Below are 24,549 nucleotides of genomic sequence, written 5' to 3'. Positions count from 1 at the left end.
TTCAGGGCCAAATCCCACTCTTCCTGTGGTAGATAGGCTACCTAGTGCTTACCACTTCCACTGATAAGCTAGAATGCTTCCCTCCAGCACAAAAAAGCCTGGGAGGCTCAGAAACTTACCAACAGTCCGGGATACAGCAAGTCTGTATCTCGACTTGACTAGTTACAGGAAAGGCAAGAAACACGCTTAGAATAATTTTTTTGTTACAGAAAAGCAGCTAAAACAGCTGTAAATACAATTAAAATTGAAGTGCAGGCCAGCACACCCGAGCGTGTAGCAACACTACGGCAAATACAGTTCAAATAATTGCAATTAAATTAATAAATGACTAAAAAACAAGTGCAGAAGGCAGTAAATTAGAAGGCTACTAACAAGCAGTAATAAGTGCAGAGTAAGAGCGACTGAAGAGATAACAGCATGCAGAAGAGCAACTAAGACAGTTACAGTAAGAGCAGATGGGTAATATATATATATATATATATATATATATATATATATATATATATATATATATATATATATAAATATATATATATATATATATATATATATATATATATATATATATATATATATATATATATATATATATATATATACTTTTTTTTTCTTTTTTGAGAGAAGGAACAGAGCAGGACTAAGGGGTTACAGGGGTTGTCCTTCCAAAATGCTCTATTTGTACACAGTAGGAGTGCCTGAAATCAGAATATGATCTCACTGCACTCAGTTGAGTGAGCAAATGAGATGGGCCCAGAAGGAGCATCCAAATACAAATCTACAAGAGGGGTGGGCAGTTTCAAAGCCACCAACATTAATACCAAAATAAGAAGAGGGTGGGTGGGGAATTAACTGTAGAGAGACAGCCACAACTTCAATTGAGTTAATATTCAGTGAAAAAGACAAATAAATAAATTCAACACAGTACTATATGCAAAAGAGCAGATAAAAGTGTACTTAAATTCATTTATATGTCCAGCTGATTTCAGGTAGATGTTAGCTGGCCAAAGCTCTGATATTAAGCAGAGATAACTCGAAATCTACCACTTATATAAGGCAAGACAGGATGTCAGTAATGAGCTGAAATTACCCCCCACTGCTATTAATGGCTACGCAGAAATTCTAAAAAGTACTCTGTAAACGGACAGCCACAACGTCAGTTGAGTTAATATTCAGTGAAAAACACAAATAACTCAATTAAATTCAGTACTATATGCAAAAGAGCAGATAAAAGTGTACTTAAATTCACTTATATGTGCAGCTGATTTCAGGTCCAAAGCTCTGATATTAAGCAGAGATAACTCAAAATGTACCACGTATGTAAGGCAAGACAGGATGTCAGTGATGAGCTGAAGCTGCCCCACTGCTATAGATGACTACACAGAAATTCTAAAAAGTGCTCTGTAGAGAGACAGCCACAACTTCAGTTGGGTTAATATTCAGTGAAAAACACAAATAAATAAATTAAATACAGTAGTATATGCAAAAGAGCAGATAAAAGTGTACTTAAATTCACTTATACGTCCAGCTGATTTCAGGTAGATGTTAGCCGGCCAAAGCTCTGATATTAAGCAGAGATAACTCAAAATGTACCACTTATATAAGCAAGACAGGATGTTAGTGATGAGCTGAAACTAACGCCCACTGCTATCAATGGCTACACAGAAATTCTAAAAAGTACTCTGTAGAGAGACAGCCACAACTTCAGTTGAGTTAATATTCTGTGAAGAACACAAATAAATAAATTAAATACAATACTATATGCAAAAGAGCAGATAAAAGTTTACTTAAATTCACTTGTACGTCAAGCTGATTTCAGGTAGATGTTAGCCGGCCAAAGCTCTGATATTAAGCAGAGATAACTCAAAATGTACCACTTATATAAGGCAAGACAGGATGTCAGTGATGAGCTGAAACTACCCCCACTGCTATCAATGGCTACACAGAAATTGTAAAAAGTACTCTATAGAGAGACAGCCACAACTTCAGTTGAGTTAATATTCAGTGAAAAACACAAATAAATAAATAAAATACAGTACTATATGCAAAAGAGCAGATAAAAGTGTATTTAAATTCACTTATACGTGCAGCTGATTTCAGGTCCAAAGCTCTGATATTAAGCAGAGATAACTCAAAATGTACCACGTATATAAGGCAAGACAGGATGTCAGTGATGAGCTGAAACTGCCCCCCACTGCTATAGATGGCTACACAAAAATTCTAAAAAGTACTCTGTAGAGAGACAGCCACACCTTTAGTTGGGTTAATATTCAGTGAAACACACAAATAAATAAATTAAATACAGTACTATATGGAAAAGAGCAGATAAAAGTGTACTTAAATTCACTTATACATCCAGCTGATTTCAGGTAGATGTTAGCCGGCCAAAGCTCTGATATTAAGCAGAGATAACTCAAAATGTACCACTTATATAAGGCAAGACAGGATGTCAGTGATGAGCTGAAACTTACCCCCACTGCTATCAATGGCTACACAGAAATTCTAAAAAGTACTCTGTAGAGAGACAGCCACAACTTCAGTTAAGTTAATATTCAATGAAAAACACAAATAAATAAATTAAATACACTACTATATGCAAAAGAGCAGATAAAAATGTACTTAATTCACTTATACATCCAGCTGATTTCAGGTAGAGTTTAGCCGGCCAAAGCTTTGATATTAAGCAGAGATAACTCAAAATGTACCACTTATATAAGGCAAGACAGGATGTCAGTGATGAGCTGAAGCTACCCCCACTGCTATCAATGGCTACACAAAAATTCTTAAAAGTACTCTGTAGAGAGAAAGCCACAACTTCTTTTGAGTTAATATTCAGTGAAAAACACAAATAAATAAACTAAATACAGTACTATATGCAAAAGAGCAGATAAAAGTGTACTTAAATTCACTTATCTGTCCAGCTGATTTCAGGTAGATGTTAGCCGGCTAAAGCTCTGATATTAAGCAGAGATAACTCAAAATATACCACTTATATAAGGTGAGGCAGGATGTCAGTGATGAGCTGAAACTACCCCCCACTGCTATCAGTGGCTACGCAGAAATTCTAAAAAGTACTCTGTAGAGAGACAGCCACAACTTCAGTTGAGTTAATATTCAGTGAAAAACACAAATAAATAAATGAAATACAGTACTATATGCAAAAGAGCAGATAAAACTGTACTTAAATTCACTTATACGTCCAGCTGATTTCAGGTAGATATTAGCCGGGCAAAGCTCTGATATTAAGCAGAGATAACTCAAAATGTACCACTTATATAAGGCAAGACAGGATGTCAGTGATGAGCTGAAACTACCCCCCATTGCTATCAATGGCTACACAGAAATTCTAAAAAAGTACTCTCTATAGAGACAGCCACAACTTCAGTTGAGTTAATATGCAGTGAGAAACACAAATAAATAAATAAAATACAGTACTATATGCAAAAGAGCAGATAAAAGTGTACTTAAATTCACTTATAAGTGCAGCTGATTTCAGGTAGATATTAGCCGGACAAAGCTCTGATATTAAGCAGAGATAACTCAAAATGTACCACGTATATAAGGCAAGACAGGATGTCAGTGATGAGCTGAAACTGACCCCACTGCTAGAGATGGCTACACAGAAATTCTAAAAAGTGCTCTGTAGAGAGACAGCCACAACGTCAGTTGGGTTAATATTCAGTGAAAAACACAAATAAATAAATTAAATACAGTAGTATATGCAAAAGAGCAGGTAAAAATGTACTTAAATTCACTTATACATCCAGCTGATTTCAGGTAGATGTTAGCCAGCCAAAGCTCTGATATTAAGCAGAGATAACTCAAAATGTATCACTTATATAAGGCAAGACAGGATGTCAGTGATGAGCTGAAACTAACCCCCACTGCTATCAATGGCTACACACAAATTCTAAAAAGTACTCTGTAGTGAGACAGCCACAACTTCAGTTAAGTTAATATTCAATGAAAAACACAAATAAATAAATTAAATACACTACTATATGCAAAAGAGCAGATAAAAATGTACTTAATTCACTTATACATCCAGCTGATTTCAGGTAGATTTTAGCCAGCCAAAGCTCTAATATTAAGCAGAGATAACTCAAAATGTACCACTTATATAAGGCAAGAGAGGATGTCAGTGATGAGCTGAAACTACCCCCACTGCTATCAATGGCTACACAGAAATTCTAAAAAGTACTCTGTAGAGAGACAGCCACAACTTCAGTTGAGTTAATATTCAGTGAAAAACAAAAATAAATAAATTAAATGCAGTACTATATGCAAAAGAGCAGATAAAAGTGTACTTAAGTTCACTTATGTGTCCAGCTAGTTTCAGTTAGATGTTAGCCAGCCAAAGCTCTGATATTAGGCAGAGATAACTCAAAATGTACCACTTATATAAGGCAAGACAGGATGTCAGTGATGAGCTGAAACTACCACCCACTGCTACCAATGGCTGCACAGAAATTCTAAAAAGTACTCTGTAGAGAGACAGCCACAACTTCAGTTGAGTTAATATTCAGTGTAAAACACAAATAAATAAATTAAATACAGTACTATATGCAAAATAGCAGACAAAAGTGTACTTAAATTCACTTATACGCCCAGCTGATTTCAGGTAGATGTTAGCCGGCCAAAGCTCTAATATTAAGCAGAGATAACTCAAAGTGTACCACTTATATAAGGCAAGACAGGATGTCAGTGATGAGCTGAAGCTACCCCCCACTGCTATCAATGGCTACACAGAAATTCTAAAAAGTACTCTGTAGAGAGACAGCCACAACTTCAGTTGAGTTAATATTCAATGAAAAATACAAATAAATGAATTAAATACAGCACTATATGCAAAAGAGCAGATAAAAGTGTACTTAAATTCACTTATACGTCCAGCTGATTTCAGGTAGATGTTAGCCGGCCAAAGCTCTGATATTATGCAGAGATAACTCAAAATGTGCCACTTATATAAGGCAAGACAGGATGTCAGTGATGAGCTGAAACTACCCCCACTGCTATCAATGGCTACACAGAAATTCTAAAAAGTACTCTGTAGAGAGAAAGCCACAACTTCTGTTGAGTTAATATTCAGTGAAAAACACAAATAAATAAATTAAATACAGTAGTATATGCAAAGGAGCAGATAAAAGTGTACTTAAATTCACTTATACGTCCAGCTGATTTCAGGTAGATGTTAGACGGCCAAAGCTCTGATATTAAGCAGAGATAACTCAAAATGTACCACTTATATAAGGCAAGACAGGATGTCAGTGATGAGCTGAAACTACCCCCACTGCTATCAATGGCTACACAGAAATTCTAAAAAGTACTCTGTAGAGAGACAGCCACAACTTCAGCTGAGTTAATATTCAGTGAAAAACACAAATAAATAAATTAAATACAGTACTATATGCAAAAGAGCAGATAATAGTGTGGTTAAATTCACTTATACGTCCAGCTGATTTCAGGTAGATGTTAGCCGGCCAAAGCTCTGAATTTCTGTGTAGCCATTGATAGCAGAGATAACTCAAAATGTACCACTTATATAAGGCAAGAGAGAATGTCAGTGATGAGCTGAAATTACCCCCACTGCTATCAATGGCTACACAAAAATTCTAAAAAGTACTTTTCAGAGAGACAGACGCAACTTCAGTTAAGTTAATATTCAGTGAAAAACACAAATAAATAAATTAAAAACAGTGCTATATGCAAAAGAGCAGATAAAAGTGTACTTAAATTCACTTATATGTCCAGCTGATTTCAGGTAGATGTTAGCCAGTCAAAGCTCAGATATTAAGCAGAGATAACTCAAAATGTACTACTTATATAAGGCAAGACAGGATGTCAGTGTTGAGATGAAGCTACCCCCACTTCTATCAATGGCTACACAGAAATTCTAAAAAATACTTTGTAGAGAGACAGCCACAGCTTCAGTTGATTTAATATTCAGTGAAAAACACAAATAAATAAATTAAATACAGTACTATATGCAAAAGAGCAGATAATAGTGTACTTAAATTCACTTATACGTCCAGCTGATTTCAGGTAGATGTTAGCCAGCCAAAGCTCTGATATTAAGCAGAGATAATTCAAAATGTACCACTTATATAAGGCAAGACAGGATGTCAGTGATGAGCTGAAACTACCCCCCACTGCTATCAATAGCTACACAGAAATTCTAAAAAGTACTCTATAGAGAGACAGCCACAACTTCAGTTGAGTTAATATTCAGTGAAAAACACAAATAAATAAATAAAATACAGGACTATATGCAAAAGAGCAGATAAAAGTGTATTTAAATTCACTTATACGTGCAGCTGATTTCAGGTCCAAAGCTCTGATATTAAGCAGAGATAACTCAAAATGTACCACTTATATACGGCAAGACAGGATGTCAGTGATGAGCTGAAACTAACCCCCACTGCTATCAATGGCTACACAGAAATTCTAAAAAGTACTCTGTAGAGAGACAGCCACAACTTCCGTTAAGTTAATATTCAATGAAAAACACAAATAAATAAATCAAATACAGTACTATATGCAAAAGAGCAGATAAAAGTGTACTTAAATTCACTTATACGTGCAGCTGATTTCAGGTAGATATTAGCCGGGCAAAGCTCTGATATTAAGCAGAGATAACTCAAAATGTACCACGTATATAAGGCAAGACAGGATATCAGTGATGAGCTGAAGCTACCCCCACTGCTATCAATGGCTACCCAGAAATTCTAAAAAAGTACTCTGTAGAGAGAAAGCCACAACTTCTGTTGAGTTAATATTCAGTGAAAAACACAAATAAATAAATAAAATACAGTACTATATGCAAAAGAGCAGATAGAAGTGTACTTAAATTCACTTATACGTGCAGCTGATTTCAGGTCCAAATCTCTGATATTAAGCAGAGATAACTCAAAACGTACCACATATGTAAGGCAAGACAGAATGTCAGTGATGAGCTGAAACTGCCCCCACTGCTATAGATGGCTACACAGAAATTCTAAAACGTACTCTGTAGAGAGACAGCCACAACTTCAGTTGGGTTAATATTCAGTGAAAAACACAAATAAATAAATTAAATACAGTACTATATGCAAAAGAGCAGATAAAAGTGTACTTAAATTCACTTATACATCCAGCTGATTTCAGGTAGATGTTAGCCGGCCAAAGCTCTGATATTAAGCAGAGATAACTCAAAATGTACCACTTATATAAGGCAAGACAGGATGTCAGTGATGAGCTGAAACTAACCCCCACTGCTATCAGTGGCTACACAGAAATTCTAAAAAGTACTCTGTAGAGAGACAGCCACAACTTCAGTTGTGTTAATATTCAGTGAAAAACACACATAAATAAATCAAATACAGTACTATATGCAAAAGAGCAGATAAAAGTGTACTTAAATTCACTTATACGTGCAGCTGATTTCAGGTAGATATTAGCCGGCCAAAGCTCTGATATTAAGCAGAGATAACTCAAAATGTACCACTTATATAAGGCAAGACAGGATGTCAGTGATGAGCTGAAACTGCCCCCACTGCTATTGATGGCTACACAGAAATTCTAAAAAGTACTTTGTAGAGAGACAGCCACAACTTCAGTTGAGTTAGTATTCAGTGAAAAACACAAATAAATAAATTAAATACAGTACTATATGCAAAAGAGCAGATAAAAGTGTACTTAAATTCACTTATGTGTCCAGCTGATTTCAGGTAGATGTTAGCCGGCCAAAGCTCTGATATTAAGCAGAGATACCTCAAAATGTACCACTTATATAAGGCAAGACAGGATGTCAGTTATGAACTGAAACTACTCCCACTGCTATCAATGGCTACACAGAAATTCTAAAAAGTACTCTGTAGAGAGACAGCCACAACTTCAGTTGCGTTAATATTCAGTGAAAAACCCAAATAATTAAATTAAATACAGTACTATATGCAAAAGAGCAGATAAAATTGTACTTAAATTCACTTATACGTCCAGCTGATTTCGGGTAGATATTAGCTGGGCAGAGCTCTGATATTAAGCAGAGATAACTCAAAATGTACCACCTATATAAGGCAAGACAGGATTTATAGTATTTGTTTTTTTTTGCAGTCTGACGAATGCAGTTTGTGACATTAAGCTTATGTCACATTACTTTCCAAAAATCATCAGTATGACATGATTAGGCTCTGAAATTGATAAAAAGATAAACTTGTTAGGCACTTTTGTAGCACAAGACTTGATTTTAGCAATACTTAGGGAGACGTGTAAGAATTGTTATGATGGAGCTGTTATGATCAGGTCTCATGACGGAGACTAACAATTTTCTATGGCAGTCAGCAAAGAACAGCAGCAGAAGTTAAAACAGGTTTCTTTTTTTCTGCTGGTTGTGCTTGTCAACTGTCATTTGAGTTTGTCTCATATTTTTGCCATCTTTCATATCTTCTTTATTTATGTACTGGTAATCACTGAAGATTACAGTAGTTTCAAAAATGTTGCAATTCAGAAAATGCATAATGATATACGTTTTAAGGGAATTAGATGGATACTGAAAAACTATCTATCCCTAATGTTGATCATTTATTCCCGTCCGAATTCTTAAGCATGCGTATGCTTCTATCTGTTTTACAATTCTCGTTAAGTACTTTACCATCTTTTAAGGCTGATAAAACACTTTGTGCTTGTTTTTTTGTTTCTGTAACTGGTAGTACAGGAAACAGATAAAGCTCACTGCACTACAAAGGATTATGATCAGGTGTCCGATAATAGCCATTTATTGTTTGTTCTCAAAATGGATACCAAGATTCTCCTCCTGAACTTTGCTTGTGTGGTAAGTTTATTGACGTCCATGACTCAAACACATAGCAATGTGGTTATGATTAGAGATCTAGTCATAATCCTCTGTGGCGAGAAGAAATTCAGCCAGGATAACCTCACCTTAACTTGACACATGCAGTGTAAGGGTGATCTGTTTGAAGGGATTTATGGGAAGGTACTATAGAACCATCACTTCTGACAGCTTTATTCATATTTTTAACTTGCACCAAATACTTCTGTTGCAGTTACTTGGATCTTATGTAGAAGTTTAAGAACCCGCACATAGTGACTTTTGTTTTCTTGTAATAGTGAAAAGGCATGATGCAGATCCGTCTTACATCTCGATGCTGAAACTTTTGATCTTAACCAGTTTGTGTTTGGTGCCATTTTATTGTTATACTAGCTGGGTCCACTAGGTGGTAGCAAAACACCAAAAGCTTACATGAGGTTGAAGTGTGGCTTAATTCTGCATGCTTTACTTCAATTCTACTGAAAGTAAAATGATCTTTTCTTTACACCATCTGTTGGATATTGTACATCATTTGCCAGTTATATTTCAGATTAAGATTGTATGACAGTAGTTTTTAATCTATCATCTCATCTATCTTATTAGTTATCCATTATATATATATATATATATATATATATATATATATATATATATATATACACGCACACACACACACACACACACACACATAGACATACATATGTATAAATGTAGATAGATAGATATAAGCATATATGTGTGTTTATATGAGGAGGAAAGAGAGTATACGTGTAATAGTAAATTGAACTGTAACATAAAGTAACAATTTATTGTTTTTTTTCCATGTGTGGAATACACAGCCTGAAAATGCCCTCTGGTGGGAAAGGGGTGGTCTGCTCTTTTTTGGTTTACTTGCTTTCAACATGACCCTGTTATGTATTATATATATGTGTGTGTGTGTGTACTGGGTTAGTTATTCTTTCATCTTGTTACGTAGTTTAGCAATATATTCTGTGCTTTAAAATGAAATTACCATATGTGGTATTTTGAATACCTTGGAGTATGGCAGGTAAACAAGGCTATAACATTTTCTCATGGCAGTCATGATGTATTTTGTACTGAGGAGGGTTGTATCAAAGTAGATAATGCAAGCATGAGACACAGCACTGCCCTCCACTGATAATATTAAAACTTGTTATTTTAATTTTACTATTAAAAATTGCAGATCTTGTCATGAAATAATATTTTGAAAAGCAGCAACCAATTTTATGCAGGAATGGTAGCTTACAATATGTCACAAAATTCTACTAAATATTCTGTAGAGAAGGAAGCCATTTCATTATAAAGTTATTTGACAAATATGTTTTTTCCTGATTTTATAAAAGCAGAATTAAGCAGGATATAACATTAAAGATGGCACCAAATATCCAACAGTAATGTAAAAAGGAGTACAACTAGTTCATAGGTTCATAGGTAGGTACTAGGCTATAGGCCCAAGGGCCTACGTAAGCCTAGCCAACAAGGTTCCGTAGCTTACACCACCCAAGAAAGTTATTTTCCTGTGCTACTGTTGAGCAGAGACACAGAAGTGATCCCCAGGGTGTATTTCCTATTTCCCATCCACTCATCAAGATTTTTGTTGAAGAGTGCTAATGAAGAACTTTGCTTGACATAGATGGGTAGCTTGTTCCAGAGTACAGGAAGTCTCTGGGACAGGAATCTATCCCTCCAGCATGTCCTATTTATTGTGGTGACAAGGTTTAGGTCCCTAGAGTGTGTAGCTCGGAGGGATCGGGATTTCTTTAGGTGTAGCATGTCCAACAGCTCTGGGTTTGACATAGCTTTATATGTTAGGCAGAGATCACCTCGGAGTAGGTGATATGCTAAAGCTGGAGTTTTTTGAGGTGGTCAGTGTAGGGCATTTGTTTGAGGCCAGTAATTCTCTTTGTGAGGTACTTCTGTGGCCTTTCCAGCTGCTGCAAATATCTTGTGAGGTACATTCCAAAAGGGGCTTTGTACTCTATAATGGGTCTAATGAGTGACGAGTAGAGGGGAACAATGGCCTCTTTTTTCCTGGATGAGAACCCTTTTATGATGAGGTGTGCCACGTAGAAGGACTTCCTGACTACTGTGGCGATGTCACTATCAAAGGAGAGACTACTGTCCACCTGGGTCCCAAAGTCTCTTATCACGCATTCGGTGTTAAGTAGATTGCTTTCTATGTGGTAGTTCATGGGTACAGAGTTTTTACCAAAGGGGATGACACTGCACTTTTTGGCATTGAGCTTGAGGCCTTGGCTCTGACACCAGGCATCTGTCTCAAGTGAGGCCCTTCTGTAGGATGTCCACATCATTTGGGAACTTGACTATGCCTCCTAGTTTGCAGTCATCTGCAAACTTCGTTAGCCAGAGGCCTTCTGTGTTAGCCTGTACTTCAGAGAAGTAGATACCAAACAGGAGAGGTCCCAGGATGGAACCCTGTGGTACTCCACTTTTCACTGCTTTGAGGTCAGATTTGAAGTCAGCAACTTTTACAGTGTGGGTTCTGTCAGTGAGCCAGTTGGCAACCCATCTTGTGATGTAGGGATTTATACCTAGTTTAGTGAGTTTAGCTATAATTCCAGAATGGGGGATGGTGTCGAAAGCCTTGGCGAGGTCAAGATAGGCTGTGTGACCCACCTTACCCTCATCCACGGCTTTGGTGACTGCCTCAAAGAAGTCGATCAGGTTCAGGAGGCATGATCTGCCTTTCACAAACCCGAACTGGGTGGGATCCAGAGTTTGGAGGTTACCAATGTCGTTGTTTATGAGTTCCATGAGGGTACGTTCCATGGCCTTGCAGACCAGGCTTGTCAGGCTAATAGGTCGATAGTTCCTGGGATAAGTGGTGGCACCCCCTTTGTGGAGTGGGATAACTGTTGCTGTGCACCATTCAGTGGGCACAAAACCTGATGCGAGGCTATTATTGAACATGATGCTTAAGTGGGGAGCCAGTTCGTTCTGAAGTTCGTGTAAAACGCAGCCTGGGATGTTGTCCGGTCCCAGATGCTGTGTTTTTGACTTTAGAGAGTGCAGCTTTTACCTGCGTAGTTGTGATTACAGGGACTCTGCATTCCTCCTGTATAGATATGGGCCCTTTAGGGGGTGAGAGGGGGGTAAAGTTAGCACTGAACCTATCTTCCAGGATGTTGGCAATATCAGTTGTTTCTGTTACCAGTTTTATGACAACAGTTAAACACCAGTAAATACAAAGTGTGATATTCTAGTATACACTGAACAAACCCATTCAGGGCAGTGTTGTGACAGCTGTAACATAAATTAACAATGCACTAGATTGCTTCTGCTTAAGGTAGGAAAAAAATTATACAGTGGTCACTTGGAACAACACATCACCTATGTTGAGAATTGAGTTTTACATTTGCCTGTATAGGCACTAAAAATGATATTATATATATATATATATATATATATATATATATATATATATATATATATATATATAAGGAATATCAAGAGTTAAACAGTCATTTGTTTTTGGGTTGTAGTGTTGAGAAATTATGTGGAAGAATGTGACCAGGAAGGGTTTGAGTATATTGGTGAAAGCCTCCGCAGTAAGGTTAGGATTGTTTAAGTATAATACCAAACAGCAGTCTGTGTTGCTGAGGGCTTCTTTATGTTTTTTGCTGTTTGAGTCTGTTTTGGGCTTGAATGAGATTAACTTGGTGGGAGTTTTTGTTGTGGGGTATATATCGTGAAGCTTGTTGTGTAATGGTCACAAATATAATAGGAGGAGGAGGGTAGATGATAATGTCTGAGATTAGACTGTCAGTGATGATTAGAGCTACAAATTAATGATGTTTATACGTTTAATGATGAGATTAGCTACATACATAAATAAAATTAAGTAATACCACTACATTATTAGCTGTTAATGACTGTGATTTAGTACTTGGACCATTCGGCATGTACCTGACCAGACTTATGCAACAGTTGGAATGCCCGCAAAGGTTGGTTACTAGGAGAATCCAGCATATAAACACAGTGTCCTACATGGATCATCTTAAAGCCATATTTCTGTACTTGGTCTCCTACAGGTTACTGAGAGGTGATCTATGCCTGGCATACAAGGCATCCTTGGATCCCACCCTGATAGACCTTTTGCACATCTACAAAATGAGCAGCATCAGATCTGCTAAATACAAGGATTTAAATTTTACTTGTGGCATAAGTAAAACATGTTGGCGAGACAGATGTGTCTCTGGGGATCCTCATGCCCTGGATCAGGGTCCTCCATGTGAATCCATCCATAACCCTATTTAAGCTTAACCTTGACCAATGGATGGGAAATTGGAAATTCGCCCTGGGTCTGGCCACTGTGCCTCTGACAGACAGAGGCAGACAGTAATGCCCAAACTAACATACCCCCCACATAACCTTTAGAAACTTCCTAACTAACATACCCCCTCTTAATAAACATCCATGATACAAAGGGATACAATTGGGTTGGATAATACAGCTAGACTTATAAAGGCCCTGGTGGTTGTTAGCCTAGTATATAGTGGAACTAGACCCTGTTCTGGCACTCAGTGGGTGCAAGGAAGAGGGAGAATTCAGGGTGTATTGCATGATGGATGAAGGTCAAAACAGAAGTGTTCCAGTGCCTCGCTTTACCTTAAATGTTTTGTACTACATGTGCTAATGTAGCTTTTAGGTATACATTTTGATTTCTTTGTTTTTACTTAGCAAAGATGTTTTTATGTTTGTTTTGAACAGGTGGTTCGAAGAGGCATCCTTGGTTCAATTGTTGACAGTGAGAAAAATTACATAGGTTATTTGAAGCAGATATTGGAGGTAAGAAGGAATTTTCAATCTACCAATTAGATTAGTATAATATTAGGGCACAGCTACTGTCTGTGGTTGTTTCCCTAGTTATTTTGGCTGTCTGATGCTGCCTTATCTGCAAAGCCAAAGGGATACCACAGTCTGTGTTTGTATCTATATCTCTGTGTGCAATTTACCTGTAATGTGTCAGGCTGTGGTGAACACTGGTGTACTCATTCGGAATGACTACAAAATGTTTAATTTTAATGGAGTAAAACACTTTGAGAGAAGGTAAAAATTCAGGTATTTGTGTGAAACCCTGAATTTGGGATGCAGTGGTCCTGCAGTATTTTCCTTAGTTTTCTGTGAGTTACACTAGTGTTGCTGCAGTTGTTAATTGTTCATTCATGCTTCTGTTACCTCCACTAATGAACACTGCTTTAAGAGGTATGGACAAGGGAGAGCTAACAGGGGTTATATTTTTGGATTGTACCAAAATAATTTGATTCAGTAGATCATGCATCACTTTTCTAGAACTCAAAATTAATGGCTTTAAAAATTACAAATTGAACAGAACAGAGGTTTCAGACTTGTGTTTGTACTGCTTCTCTACATTTAATGTCTCATGGCAAACATGCACTGTAATTTATGAAGTGTTTAGATCATTGCAGATTTTTGTTAAGAATTGTAAAGCATCATCTGTGGAACTCAGATCGAGTACTGCTGTAACTCTTGATCAGGATGCAGCTCCCCTTCCCAGAGTCTCTTCATTGTACATCTCAGGCTTTTTCAGTCTGACCATTACATGCAAAATTCAGTTCCAGTTGAAATCAAAGCAGCATCCACATTGCATCAAGACATTAAACATTGCCTCCCAGAAGAGGCCTCCTGTCACTATATAGTCTCAGTTACTTAATTAACACACTTCTTACAGGCGTTTTCTTCTTGTAGTTATTGCACTTCTGTTTAGAGGTAAGTATTATTATGTTTGATTTTGGCAACAGTGTTATGTGTAGTATGTTAATACTGTATGCTTGAAGATAACGCTATTCTTTTCTATTATTGTGTTACTAGGTCTGAAAAGGGGCTTTAGCGGTTTAGTTAATTTACCCGTAGAGAAAAGTATGAATAAAAATAAATAACTGGGGTAGACATTCTGTTCCAAGCCAAGCTGTAGCAAGATTAACTAGTGCCTAGTGCACATCACTAGTACTGCACCAGGCTGAGTCGGGACAGATGCCACATTTACTCTGCCCTAGTATACCTCTGTTTGCAGGCATGTATTGGAGGACCGATGCATACTACCTGATACCTCCAATGCAGTCCTTGTGTGACCTGCTGGTAAAGAAAAAGAAGAAGCTGTAAAGTATGGTAGGAAACAACAAGGAAAAGAAAAAAAAGTCAAACTCAACAAATTTATCTTTTGGGTTGGGGGTGTGTCAGCTACACAAAAAGTATTGTGTGACATCTAGTGGCAAGAAGTAGGAACTGCAGTTCACAGTTTTCATAAAGGAGTACTTTCTCCTCAGCATCAGTTAAAAACATTTTATAATTACATTTTAGGCATACAGCCTGTCTTGGAGTCCTGAAAACCACATTAGTAGCTTTTAGCAATTCCAGTTTTAATTTTAAATATTCATGCTGCCAGGTAGCACCATTCAGTACCCGGCACCTTATGCAGTGCAAGTGTAGGATTGTTGGCAAGTTAGATAATTGTATCCTCTCGGTTGCAAACTGCCTCTGGTTTTAAACTAGATGGATTATTATCAGCAATCCTGTTTCCCTCCTCACTTGAGTATAGTCTGTTTTCCACTTAAAGTATTGAATTCATCCCTGTGATTTCCTACTGTGTAAATATTGTAATATAGTAATTTTTTCATTCCCAGATACTATTTTAGTGAAAATATTGTTTCGATCAACTAAGAAAATGTCATTTTTACCATCAAGTACTGGAAAAAAATAGTATTGGTTTTAGTTTAAATGCTCTTATTACAGATACTTAGAAATGTATAATAGTTTTTCAGTCAAATTCTTGATTATCCTGTATTTTGTTTATAAAAAGGATAAAATGCAGTACATAAAAGGCATATAATAAAGGCCAGATTCATTAACGCCTACACTAAGTGCACACGATCTGTATTCAAGAACATCCCTACCACATGTTTTTGTGCTTTCTAGAGACTCATAAAGATTACACTATGTGTACTTGTAGTCGCATGCTGTTTTTGGGGATTTTACAGCTGGTTTATAGGATCATGGGAGATAGGCTACTGACCTGGAGGTCATTTTAAGCCTAGCTGTTTCAACCCAATGTAATACCATAGAAATACTAGTCAATACCCAAGATTGTATTTAGTGATGATTGCCTATGTCCAGGATAGTTGTGGGCACTATCCCTAGTAAAAATTTACGGTGCCCCATCCACTCATTAAGGCTCCTCTAGAACAGTGTCGTAGAGGTGCTCTATTTTACATGAATTGGTAGTCTGTTCCAAAGACATGGCAGTTTCTGGGAAATAAATCTGTCCCTCCAGCATGGCCTATTTAAGTCGCAGGCCATATTTAAGTCCCTAGAACAGGTGGCCCTTGACGCATTTGAATTATGAATATGCAATACGTTCATTAGGTTTGGGTCTTGGGTTGCTCTGTAGGCCAGGCATAAGTCTCTCCTAAGAAGTCTGTACGGTATGGAGTAAAGTGACAGGGATTTTAGTCAGTCAGTGTAAGGCACATGATGGACGTCCTTGATCTTCTTTGTTAGAAACCTCTGAGGTCTCTCTAATTGCTGCAGGTGCTTAGTACGGTACATACCAAATGGGGTGTTATACTCAATTATGGGCCGGATAAGTACCGAGTATGGGGGGGTTATAACTTCTTTTGTTGTCGAAGCAATACCTTTACTAATCAAGTGAGCTATGTGGAAAGCTTTCCTTACAGTGGTAGACGTGGTGGCTGAAGTTAAGGTTGCAGTCAACCTGTGATCCCAGGTCCCTTACCAATTTATGGATACTTAAGGTATTGATATTGATTTGATAGTGTGAAGGGACATTGTTTGTGCTGAAGAGAATGATGATGCATTTCATTGCATTCAGTATGAGACCGTGACTAATACACCAGTCAGTGGTCTGTGTGAGACCATCCTGGAGTATACTGACATCATTTGGGAATTCAGTGATTGCACCTAGGTTACAGTCATCTGCAAACTTGGTCATCCGCAACCCTTTAGTTTTGACCTTAACTTCTGAGAAGTATATACCAAACAGTAGGGGACCCAGCACTGACCTCTGTGGCACCCTGCTGGTAACAGGTCTACTAGTTGATGTGGAGTCACCCACTCTGATAGTGTGTGTCTGGTTTATGAGCCAGTTGGCAATCCATCTTACAGTGAAGGGGTTTACATTCAGTTTGCTAAGTTTATCAGTAATGCCTTAATGTGGGATTGTGTTGAAAGCCTTTGCCAAGTCGAGGTATGCTGTGTACACAGATTTGCCCACATCAATGGCCTTGGTCTTACTTTCAAAGAAATTCACCAGATTTAACAGGCAGGATCTGTCCTTCACAAAGCCGAATTGGGTAGGTTCCAGGGTTTGGAGGTCACCTGTGTCTTAGGTCCATAATGATACGTTCCATGGCCTTACAGATGACGCTGGTAAGGCATATGGGTCTTTAATTCTCTAGGTCTGTTGCTAGGCCACCTTTGTGAAGGGGAATACATGTAGCTGTTCTCCATTATGGAGGAAGAAAGCCTGTGGTTAGGCTGTGATTGAAAAGGGTAGTTAGTGGTGTTCCTAGTTCATGTTTTATCTTGTTTAGAAGACAGCCTGGGATGTCATCTTGTGGCATAGAGGCCATGTTCTTTGCCTGGGTCAGAGCTTTGAGGACCTGTTCTTCCGATATGTAAGGTGGGGGGGTGGGTTGTTGTAAGTTAGGAGAGACTAAGGGAGTGACTTTTTTGCCAAACCTATCTGTTAGCAGGTTTACTATCTCTGTGGGATCAGTATGTATGATACTGTTGGCCACCAGTTCTACACATACTTGGGTCCTACCCTTTAGGTTACGTAAATAGCTGTAAAAAGCCTTAAGGTTATCCTTGGCAGTACTTGCTAGGTTAAGCTCCAAGGTCTTGAAGACAAGTTCCTAGAAACCAGGGATTCAACCATGGTACAGCCTGTGTATCCAGCTACTCATGGTCGAACTTGTACATTAGTTCAGCTAAGCAGCAGGCACGAGCAAAAGCTGGCATGCTAAGGAACAAAGTTATGGAAGTGCTCATGGACCAGGTAAGTTGGGAAGGGAAACAAGGAGAGGGACTTTAGGTTTAAGGAGGAGGCTTTTAGGTTTATAGAACAATCAGGAGATTAGAGAGAGGAGGAGGATTTTAAGTTTTGGAAGCGATCACAACATTAGGTTAAAGGAGGGGAAGGAATTTTAGGTTTAGGGAGCAGTTGGAACATTAGGATTAGGGAGGAGAGGGGAGGGGGAATTTTAGGCTTAGGGAGTGATTGGGAGTTTAGTTTTAGAAATGGGGTGGGAGTTCTTAGGGTTAGGGTAAGATTGCTGGGAGGGATAGGGTATTCTTACTTGATGGAGGGTTAGTGGGAGGTAATGCACTTGCCCAAATGATCAGGTAGCAGCAAGGAAGTGTATCTCAAATGTTGCATAGACCCAACATTTTTTCCATGGCAGGAAATGATCTTCTTGTTTACTTCCTGGGCTCTAGTCTCACGTATAATGTAATACAAATCCTGAGATTATTAACAAGCTCTGTTATATAGTTATATGGCAAATGCTGTTAATAGATTTTTCAGCCTTTTTTATAATATTTAAAAATAGATGTTAAAGTATTCTGCCCAACCTTTCCTGCTGTTTATTATAAGTTTTCACATTCTTTATTTCTTTGATTATTCTTCTGAATATTTATTTCCCCAAGCATCCTCTGGAAAGAGGTTACTTGTTGCCAGATGGACGTGTTGGTGAACAAATGCAAATATATAAATAATTTGTTCATGTCGTTGTCACCCAAATAACCTTATCAGTTCAACAAATTTCCTACACTCTGTTGTTTGTATGTTGTTTTATTGTATGCTTGTGTCCTTTTGTCTCTGTCTGGCAGAATTTAAATATTTTATTAAATATATAAATGGTCTATATTACTTCATCGAAAGGGTAATTGAGCGAATCGCTAATCATCAAACTCAAATCAGTGAAAACTCAATTAAGCAAATAACCATTCCAGCCAAACATTTCCTAGGGTGAAAAACTAGTAGGCCAGCTACCGACAAATAAAACAAAATTTAAAACTCTGTAAAGGGGGGGGGGGGCTTCCCCCAAAATATATATACCAACTCTGAGATCACACTACTGTGGAAAAAAGGGCAAATCCTCAATGATGGCCAACCACGTCCTTTCCCTAGGAAGTTTTTCGCTGAAATTATCATTCGCTTAATTGAGCTTTTGCTGAATAGGGTTCGATGATTAGTGATTCACTCAATTAAGTGTTTGACAAATTGATATAGAGTATATATATATATATATATATATATATATATATATATATATATATATATATATACATACACACACACACACATATATATATATATATATATATGTATACGAAAGTCTTCTCCCAGATAGCAGATTGTTTATTCATTTAGTACCTTTCAGCATTAATGGAACAGCAGATGTACTTCTGGGTTCATAATCATGCATACTGCACAGTTACATAAAATAATCATGTGTACTGTACTTAGTATGCACTGGTAGCATTAAAGTAATTCATAAGATTGCTTGACAAGTTATCAACTAGTTTTTTTTTTTTTTAAACAAGAAACATCTTTATTAAACCATAACTTGTGACATAGGCAATCATACATTTATATAAATGAAAACAAATCACACCAACACAATCCTAGTTGCAAGCAATTTACATCACAAACCATACTGATACAATCCCAGTTGCAAACATTATACATCACTTATAATCTACCCAATCATTTTCAGCCAAACATTACATTGCTCATTTAAGTCCTGCCTTCTTTTAAACCTCACTCCCCTGTATGCAACATTTCCAGAATTCCCATTGTTTCATATGTAGTTAACTCCTACCCTTTTCTAAAGAGCTCATTTCCAGTTGTTTTGTCTCTATTACTATATCCACTACTACTAGTACAGTTGGTTTAGATTTTGATTTCCATTTTCTAGTAATTGCTTTTTTGGCAGCCACCATAATTAGACACAGCAAGGCCTTACCATGTCTAGGCAATTCCGATTCTGTATCATAACTCAGAAGAATCATCTCTCTCGTCACAGCAGTCTACCCACCCAGCATCTCTGACAGTGTATCTCACAGGGAATTCTTGAAGTCTACTAACTCACCTGCACTCCCAAAAAGTATGTTCCTAATTACCTTTTTCTTCCCCATCACAACTCCAACATTTTCTGTCTACATAAGGAAAATTTTTCTGGAGTGTATTTGGGGTATAATAATATCTATGTAAATATTTCCAAGCAAAAGTCCTAAATCTTCTAGATTTTGTTACATATTTGGGAGACATACATATATCTTCCATAGTCTGTTTGTGAATTGCTTAACCAATATCTTTTCCCAATCCTTTCTAACCTCCTGTGATTGATTTGTATAGTTATAATTCAATATTTTGTATGCTCTACTAATTATTCTTTTTTTAATGGCAGCTTCTGCTCTACATTTTACTAAACACTCTACCAGTGCTGGTCTTTCGTTTAGGACCCCCCCCCCCATTTCTTTCTCTTTACCTGTACTCTGATATCAATCCTTGATAGGGAAAGCAATCTCTAACCTGCAGTCCAAATAAATTCTTGGCATCTTCCCATTCTATTATGTTTCCCTCTCTAGTTATTTGCTCCCAACACCTTGGTTCCTTTGCCAGTTTTCTCCAGTAAATTCCAGCCCCCTATTGCCTATTGTCTATATCTGTAATTGCAGTCATCCCTGCCGCAGAATCTCCTTTCTCTCTTCCCATGTTGGCTTAGTTCTTAGGATACTTTCTGCTACTTTATAGATATAATATTCTGTATGATTATTGTTATTCTCCTTAAAGGCCTGCATCCAAAATCCCAGTCTATCCTTGTTTCTCGAGCTTTCCCTGTTTAATCATCATCCCTTTCCACTTTGAATTATATTTTTTGCTTGTGTTATGTTTAGGAGCCTTAACTGTGTAGCTCTGAAATACCCCTTCAAATTGGGTAATCCCAATCCGCCCTGTTCTACTGAAAGAATCAGCTTACCCCCCTTGACTCTTGCCATCTCCCCCTCCCAGATAAAGTCCTTTAGCTCTTTATTAATTGTTATCCACAACTTCTCCTCTGGTTGATAGAAATATGCCTGACCCGTGTATAAGACTAATGGGAATAAAAACATTTTAACTGCTTGCATCTTCCATAGCCATATAACAAAGCTTCCATGTTCTCAGTTTTTGTATTATCTTTTGTTTAATCTCTTACCACATATCCTTAGATGACACACCAGGATCATTTTTAATCCATACTCCTAAGCACTTAATTTTATCATGTCCAGTAAATATGGTTATTGCTGAACCAGTTCGTATGTGGGTATATAATTTACCACTATTGCCTTTGTTTTAGCTTCATTAACTTTATATCTTGAAAAGACTCAAAACTGTCTCAAAATGTTCCACAACACTGTAATGTCTCTTTTTGGTTTTGTAAGATATAAAATTATATAATTTGCAAATAGACCCAGCTTTTCTTGACTGCCATACCAATTATATCTTTGAATTTCTGAATCCTTTATTTTCTTTGCCAGTGGTTCTAAATATAATGCAAATAACTAAGGGAAAAGAGGACACCCCTGCCTGGTTCCTCTGCTCAAGCAGAAATTATCAGAGAGGACCCCACCCACTTTAATTTTCTCCTCTGATCCCTCATATATCCTCCTAATCAACCTTATATTTTTTTTCAGGAAATATAAATGTTTCCATTGTCCTGCTCATAAAGTCCCAGCTTATTCTGTCAAATGCTTTCTCTGCATCAAGACTCACCAACAACCGGGGTATTTTCTTACATTCTTCCTCCCTCTGGATCATCAATGTTCTGTTAATATTGCAAATATTTGCCTCCCCTCCACAAAAGCACATTGATCCATATCTATCAATTTTGGCATTACTTTTGTCATTCTTTTAGCCATTATAGATAGAAACACTTTATAATCATGGTCTAGTATTAAAATGGGCCTGTATGAAGCTGGATCTAATGGATCTTTACCCTCTTTAGTGATTACAGCTACCACTGCTTTCTTCCATGATAAATTCACTCCAAACTCTTATTACTGAATTCACATCTTCCATGACAAATATTTTCATAAATTTCTTCAAAAATCTACCTTTGTTTGTTATACTTTCCCTTCTGGGCCCCCCAGACACATCTTCACAGCTGCAAATCAAATTGCAATCCCCACCTATAAATAGTATTCCTTGCAGAAAACTGATTATTTCTCCCAGAATTTTCTTAAGCTCCACTGTAGCAGTTTTAGGTGGAATATAAGTACATGCCAGTGTAATTCTCCTCCATTGCCAGTAGCCCTTAGTATTACAAGTCTGCCATTATTATCTTTTTGTATCCTCTTCTATCACTATTCGAGCTCTTCTTGCAATTAATATAAGTTTTCCTTTGTCCCAGATATTCTGCTGAATAACCATCCTGAAAACCTTTATTTATCAAATTCACATGTTCATTTCTTTCCAAATGTGTCTCCTGTAACACAGCTATTTGCACCCTACATTTTTAATATAGTTCACTGTTCTTTCTTTTTTGTATTTATCTGTGAGACCATTGACATTTAAAGACAATAGAAAGCATAATTGTATTAAAATGTTATTATTCCCACTTTTGATGTATAACACCTTTTTTGTTAAATGTCTAGTTCCAGATTTTTGTGTTACATGCATACACTGTCTGGCAGGTTGAAATTTTATATACTTGTTTTGTGTCATATCCATTTGAGCCTATGTCACATCTTATAAAGCCTTTTGTTTTATTGAAAGCCCTCAAACAAAAAAACAAACAAACCTCCAGTACCCTGCTAAAACCTACTGATTTAATATTAAAATGAAATAAAATGCACCAAGTTAACACACATACGTTTATTCAAACCAAAAATAGAAAAAAATAAAAATAAAAATGGTTAGCACTTTCACAACTACACTAGTTGCTTCATCAGACACAGTAGTTTAACATAATAAAGCTTATATAGAAGATGCAATAAACTCAGCTGACAATCCAGTAGTCACATGTCCCAATGCTTATAAATGTGTAACATTAAATATATGTAAATGTAAATATACATAAAAACATAAATAAATATGCATTAATTTACTAATAAAGGGTTAAAACATTACTATAAATATATATAAAAGACAAAATTTTTAGTTTCTGACTTCATATCCTTCAGAAAATATAATAATGCAAAATCTATCATTCTAGCAACTATCTACTTTTATAGAAACAATATTTAAAATCTAAACAAAAAGAATACGAACGACTCAGAGTAAAAACAAGGTGCATAAAACAGATATGTAAAATGAAATAAAATACTTAAAGAAATATAATAATATAATAATTCTAGTGCTTCAATGGTCTGGCTTTTAAAAAAGGTTTTAAGGAATTATTTCCATTCAAGCCAGGATATTTCTCAGCATTCATCTTAAGAATCCATTTTTGTTCTATGCTTTCTGTAGTATTTTCTAAGTCACCTCCCCGTATATTTGAGAGGACATGTTGAATAATAAAAAACTTAAAAGTATGAGACGAATCAGTTTTTCTGACATGATTTGCCAGTGCACTTGTCTCTTTACAATTATTTACATCTCTAACATGCTCAAGGATCCTGTCTTTCAGGACCTTATTAGTTTTTCCTACATAATATGCAAAAGATTTTTGACAGAAACAAAAATACACAACATTAGCAGTCCTGCAATCAGCATAGCTATAACTGGTTATAGTAAATTTAAGTAGAGGATGAATAAATGTCTTGTTGCTATGAATATATTTACATGCAGTACAATGTTACAACGTCTTCATGGAAAAGTACCAACACGTATAGAAAAATCAAATATATTAGGTTCTGTTCTATAACATACATGTTGCTTTAAAGACTTGTTATTCCTGAAAGAAAATAACGGATTTTCACTGATTATATTAGTCAACTCTGGTACTTCTTGAAGTAAATGCCAGTTTCTCTTTATAATCTTCGTATATTCATTAACATTGCTAGAATATGTAAAAAACTTTTCGAAAATGATTAGTGTCTGAAGTATGAGTATTTCTGTCTTCTCTATCTGTCATAGTTGTAAAATAAGGTCTGCATCTGCTATTTCTTAATTTCCATGCTTCAGTGATCGTCTTGTCTATCTCTCCTGTCGCATAGCCCCTATCTAAAAACTCTAACTTCAAATTTACAAGGGCTGCTTTAGCATCATCGTCCTTGTTATGTAGGCATAGAACTCTAAATACCTGTCCTTTCAGTGTATTTCTAGGAATATGCCTAGGATGCATACTTGTTTTGTGTAATAATGCATTCTTTCTATAAGGTTTTTGGTAAATGCTACTAATAATTTCATTACAATCAGATTTTCTGACTTTAACATCAAGAAAGTCAATTTCTAAATCTGAGCTATTAAATTAGAAATGGACTTTCTTGATGTTAAAGTCCATTATTTCCTTTCAGGAATAACAAGTCTTTAAAACAACATTTATGTTATAGAACAGAACCTAATAGATTTGATTTTTCTATACGTGTTGATACTTTTCCATGCAGACGTTGTACTGCATGTAAATATATTCATAGCAACAAGACATTTATTATCCTCTTTGTAAATTTACTATAACCAGTTATAGCTATGCTGATTGTAGGACTGCTAATGTTGTGTATTTTTGTTTCTGTCAAAA

The 24,549-nt window shown here is 36.6% G+C and overlaps 1 protein-coding gene across 4 annotated transcripts in view; it reads left to right on the top strand.

Moving 5' to 3' along the window:
* ARHGEF10 (Rho guanine nucleotide exchange factor 10) overlaps positions 1 to 24,549 on the top strand; it is a 2,254,368-nt gene that overhangs the window by 905,936 nt on the left and 1,323,883 nt on the right. For all 4 annotated transcript variants that reach the window (XM_044073505.1, XM_044073484.1, XM_044073499.1 and 1 more), the window contains one exon: positions 13,556 to 13,633. In XM_044073505.1, the coding sequence (XP_043929440.1) occupies positions 13,556 to 13,633 (78 nt within the window). The remainder of the gene's footprint in view (positions 1 to 13,555; positions 13,634 to 24,549) is intronic.

Source organism: Protopterus annectens, chromosome 1.part1 (genome assembly GCF_019279795.1).
Source record: "Protopterus annectens isolate FY-2018-M chromosome 1.part1, PAN1.0, whole genome shotgun sequence".
Classification (NCBI taxonomy): Eukaryota; Metazoa; Chordata; order Ceratodontiformes; family Protopteridae; genus Protopterus; species Protopterus annectens.
Note: the sequence above shows the minus strand (reverse complement) of the source record. Positions and strands in the feature narration are given on the sequence as shown.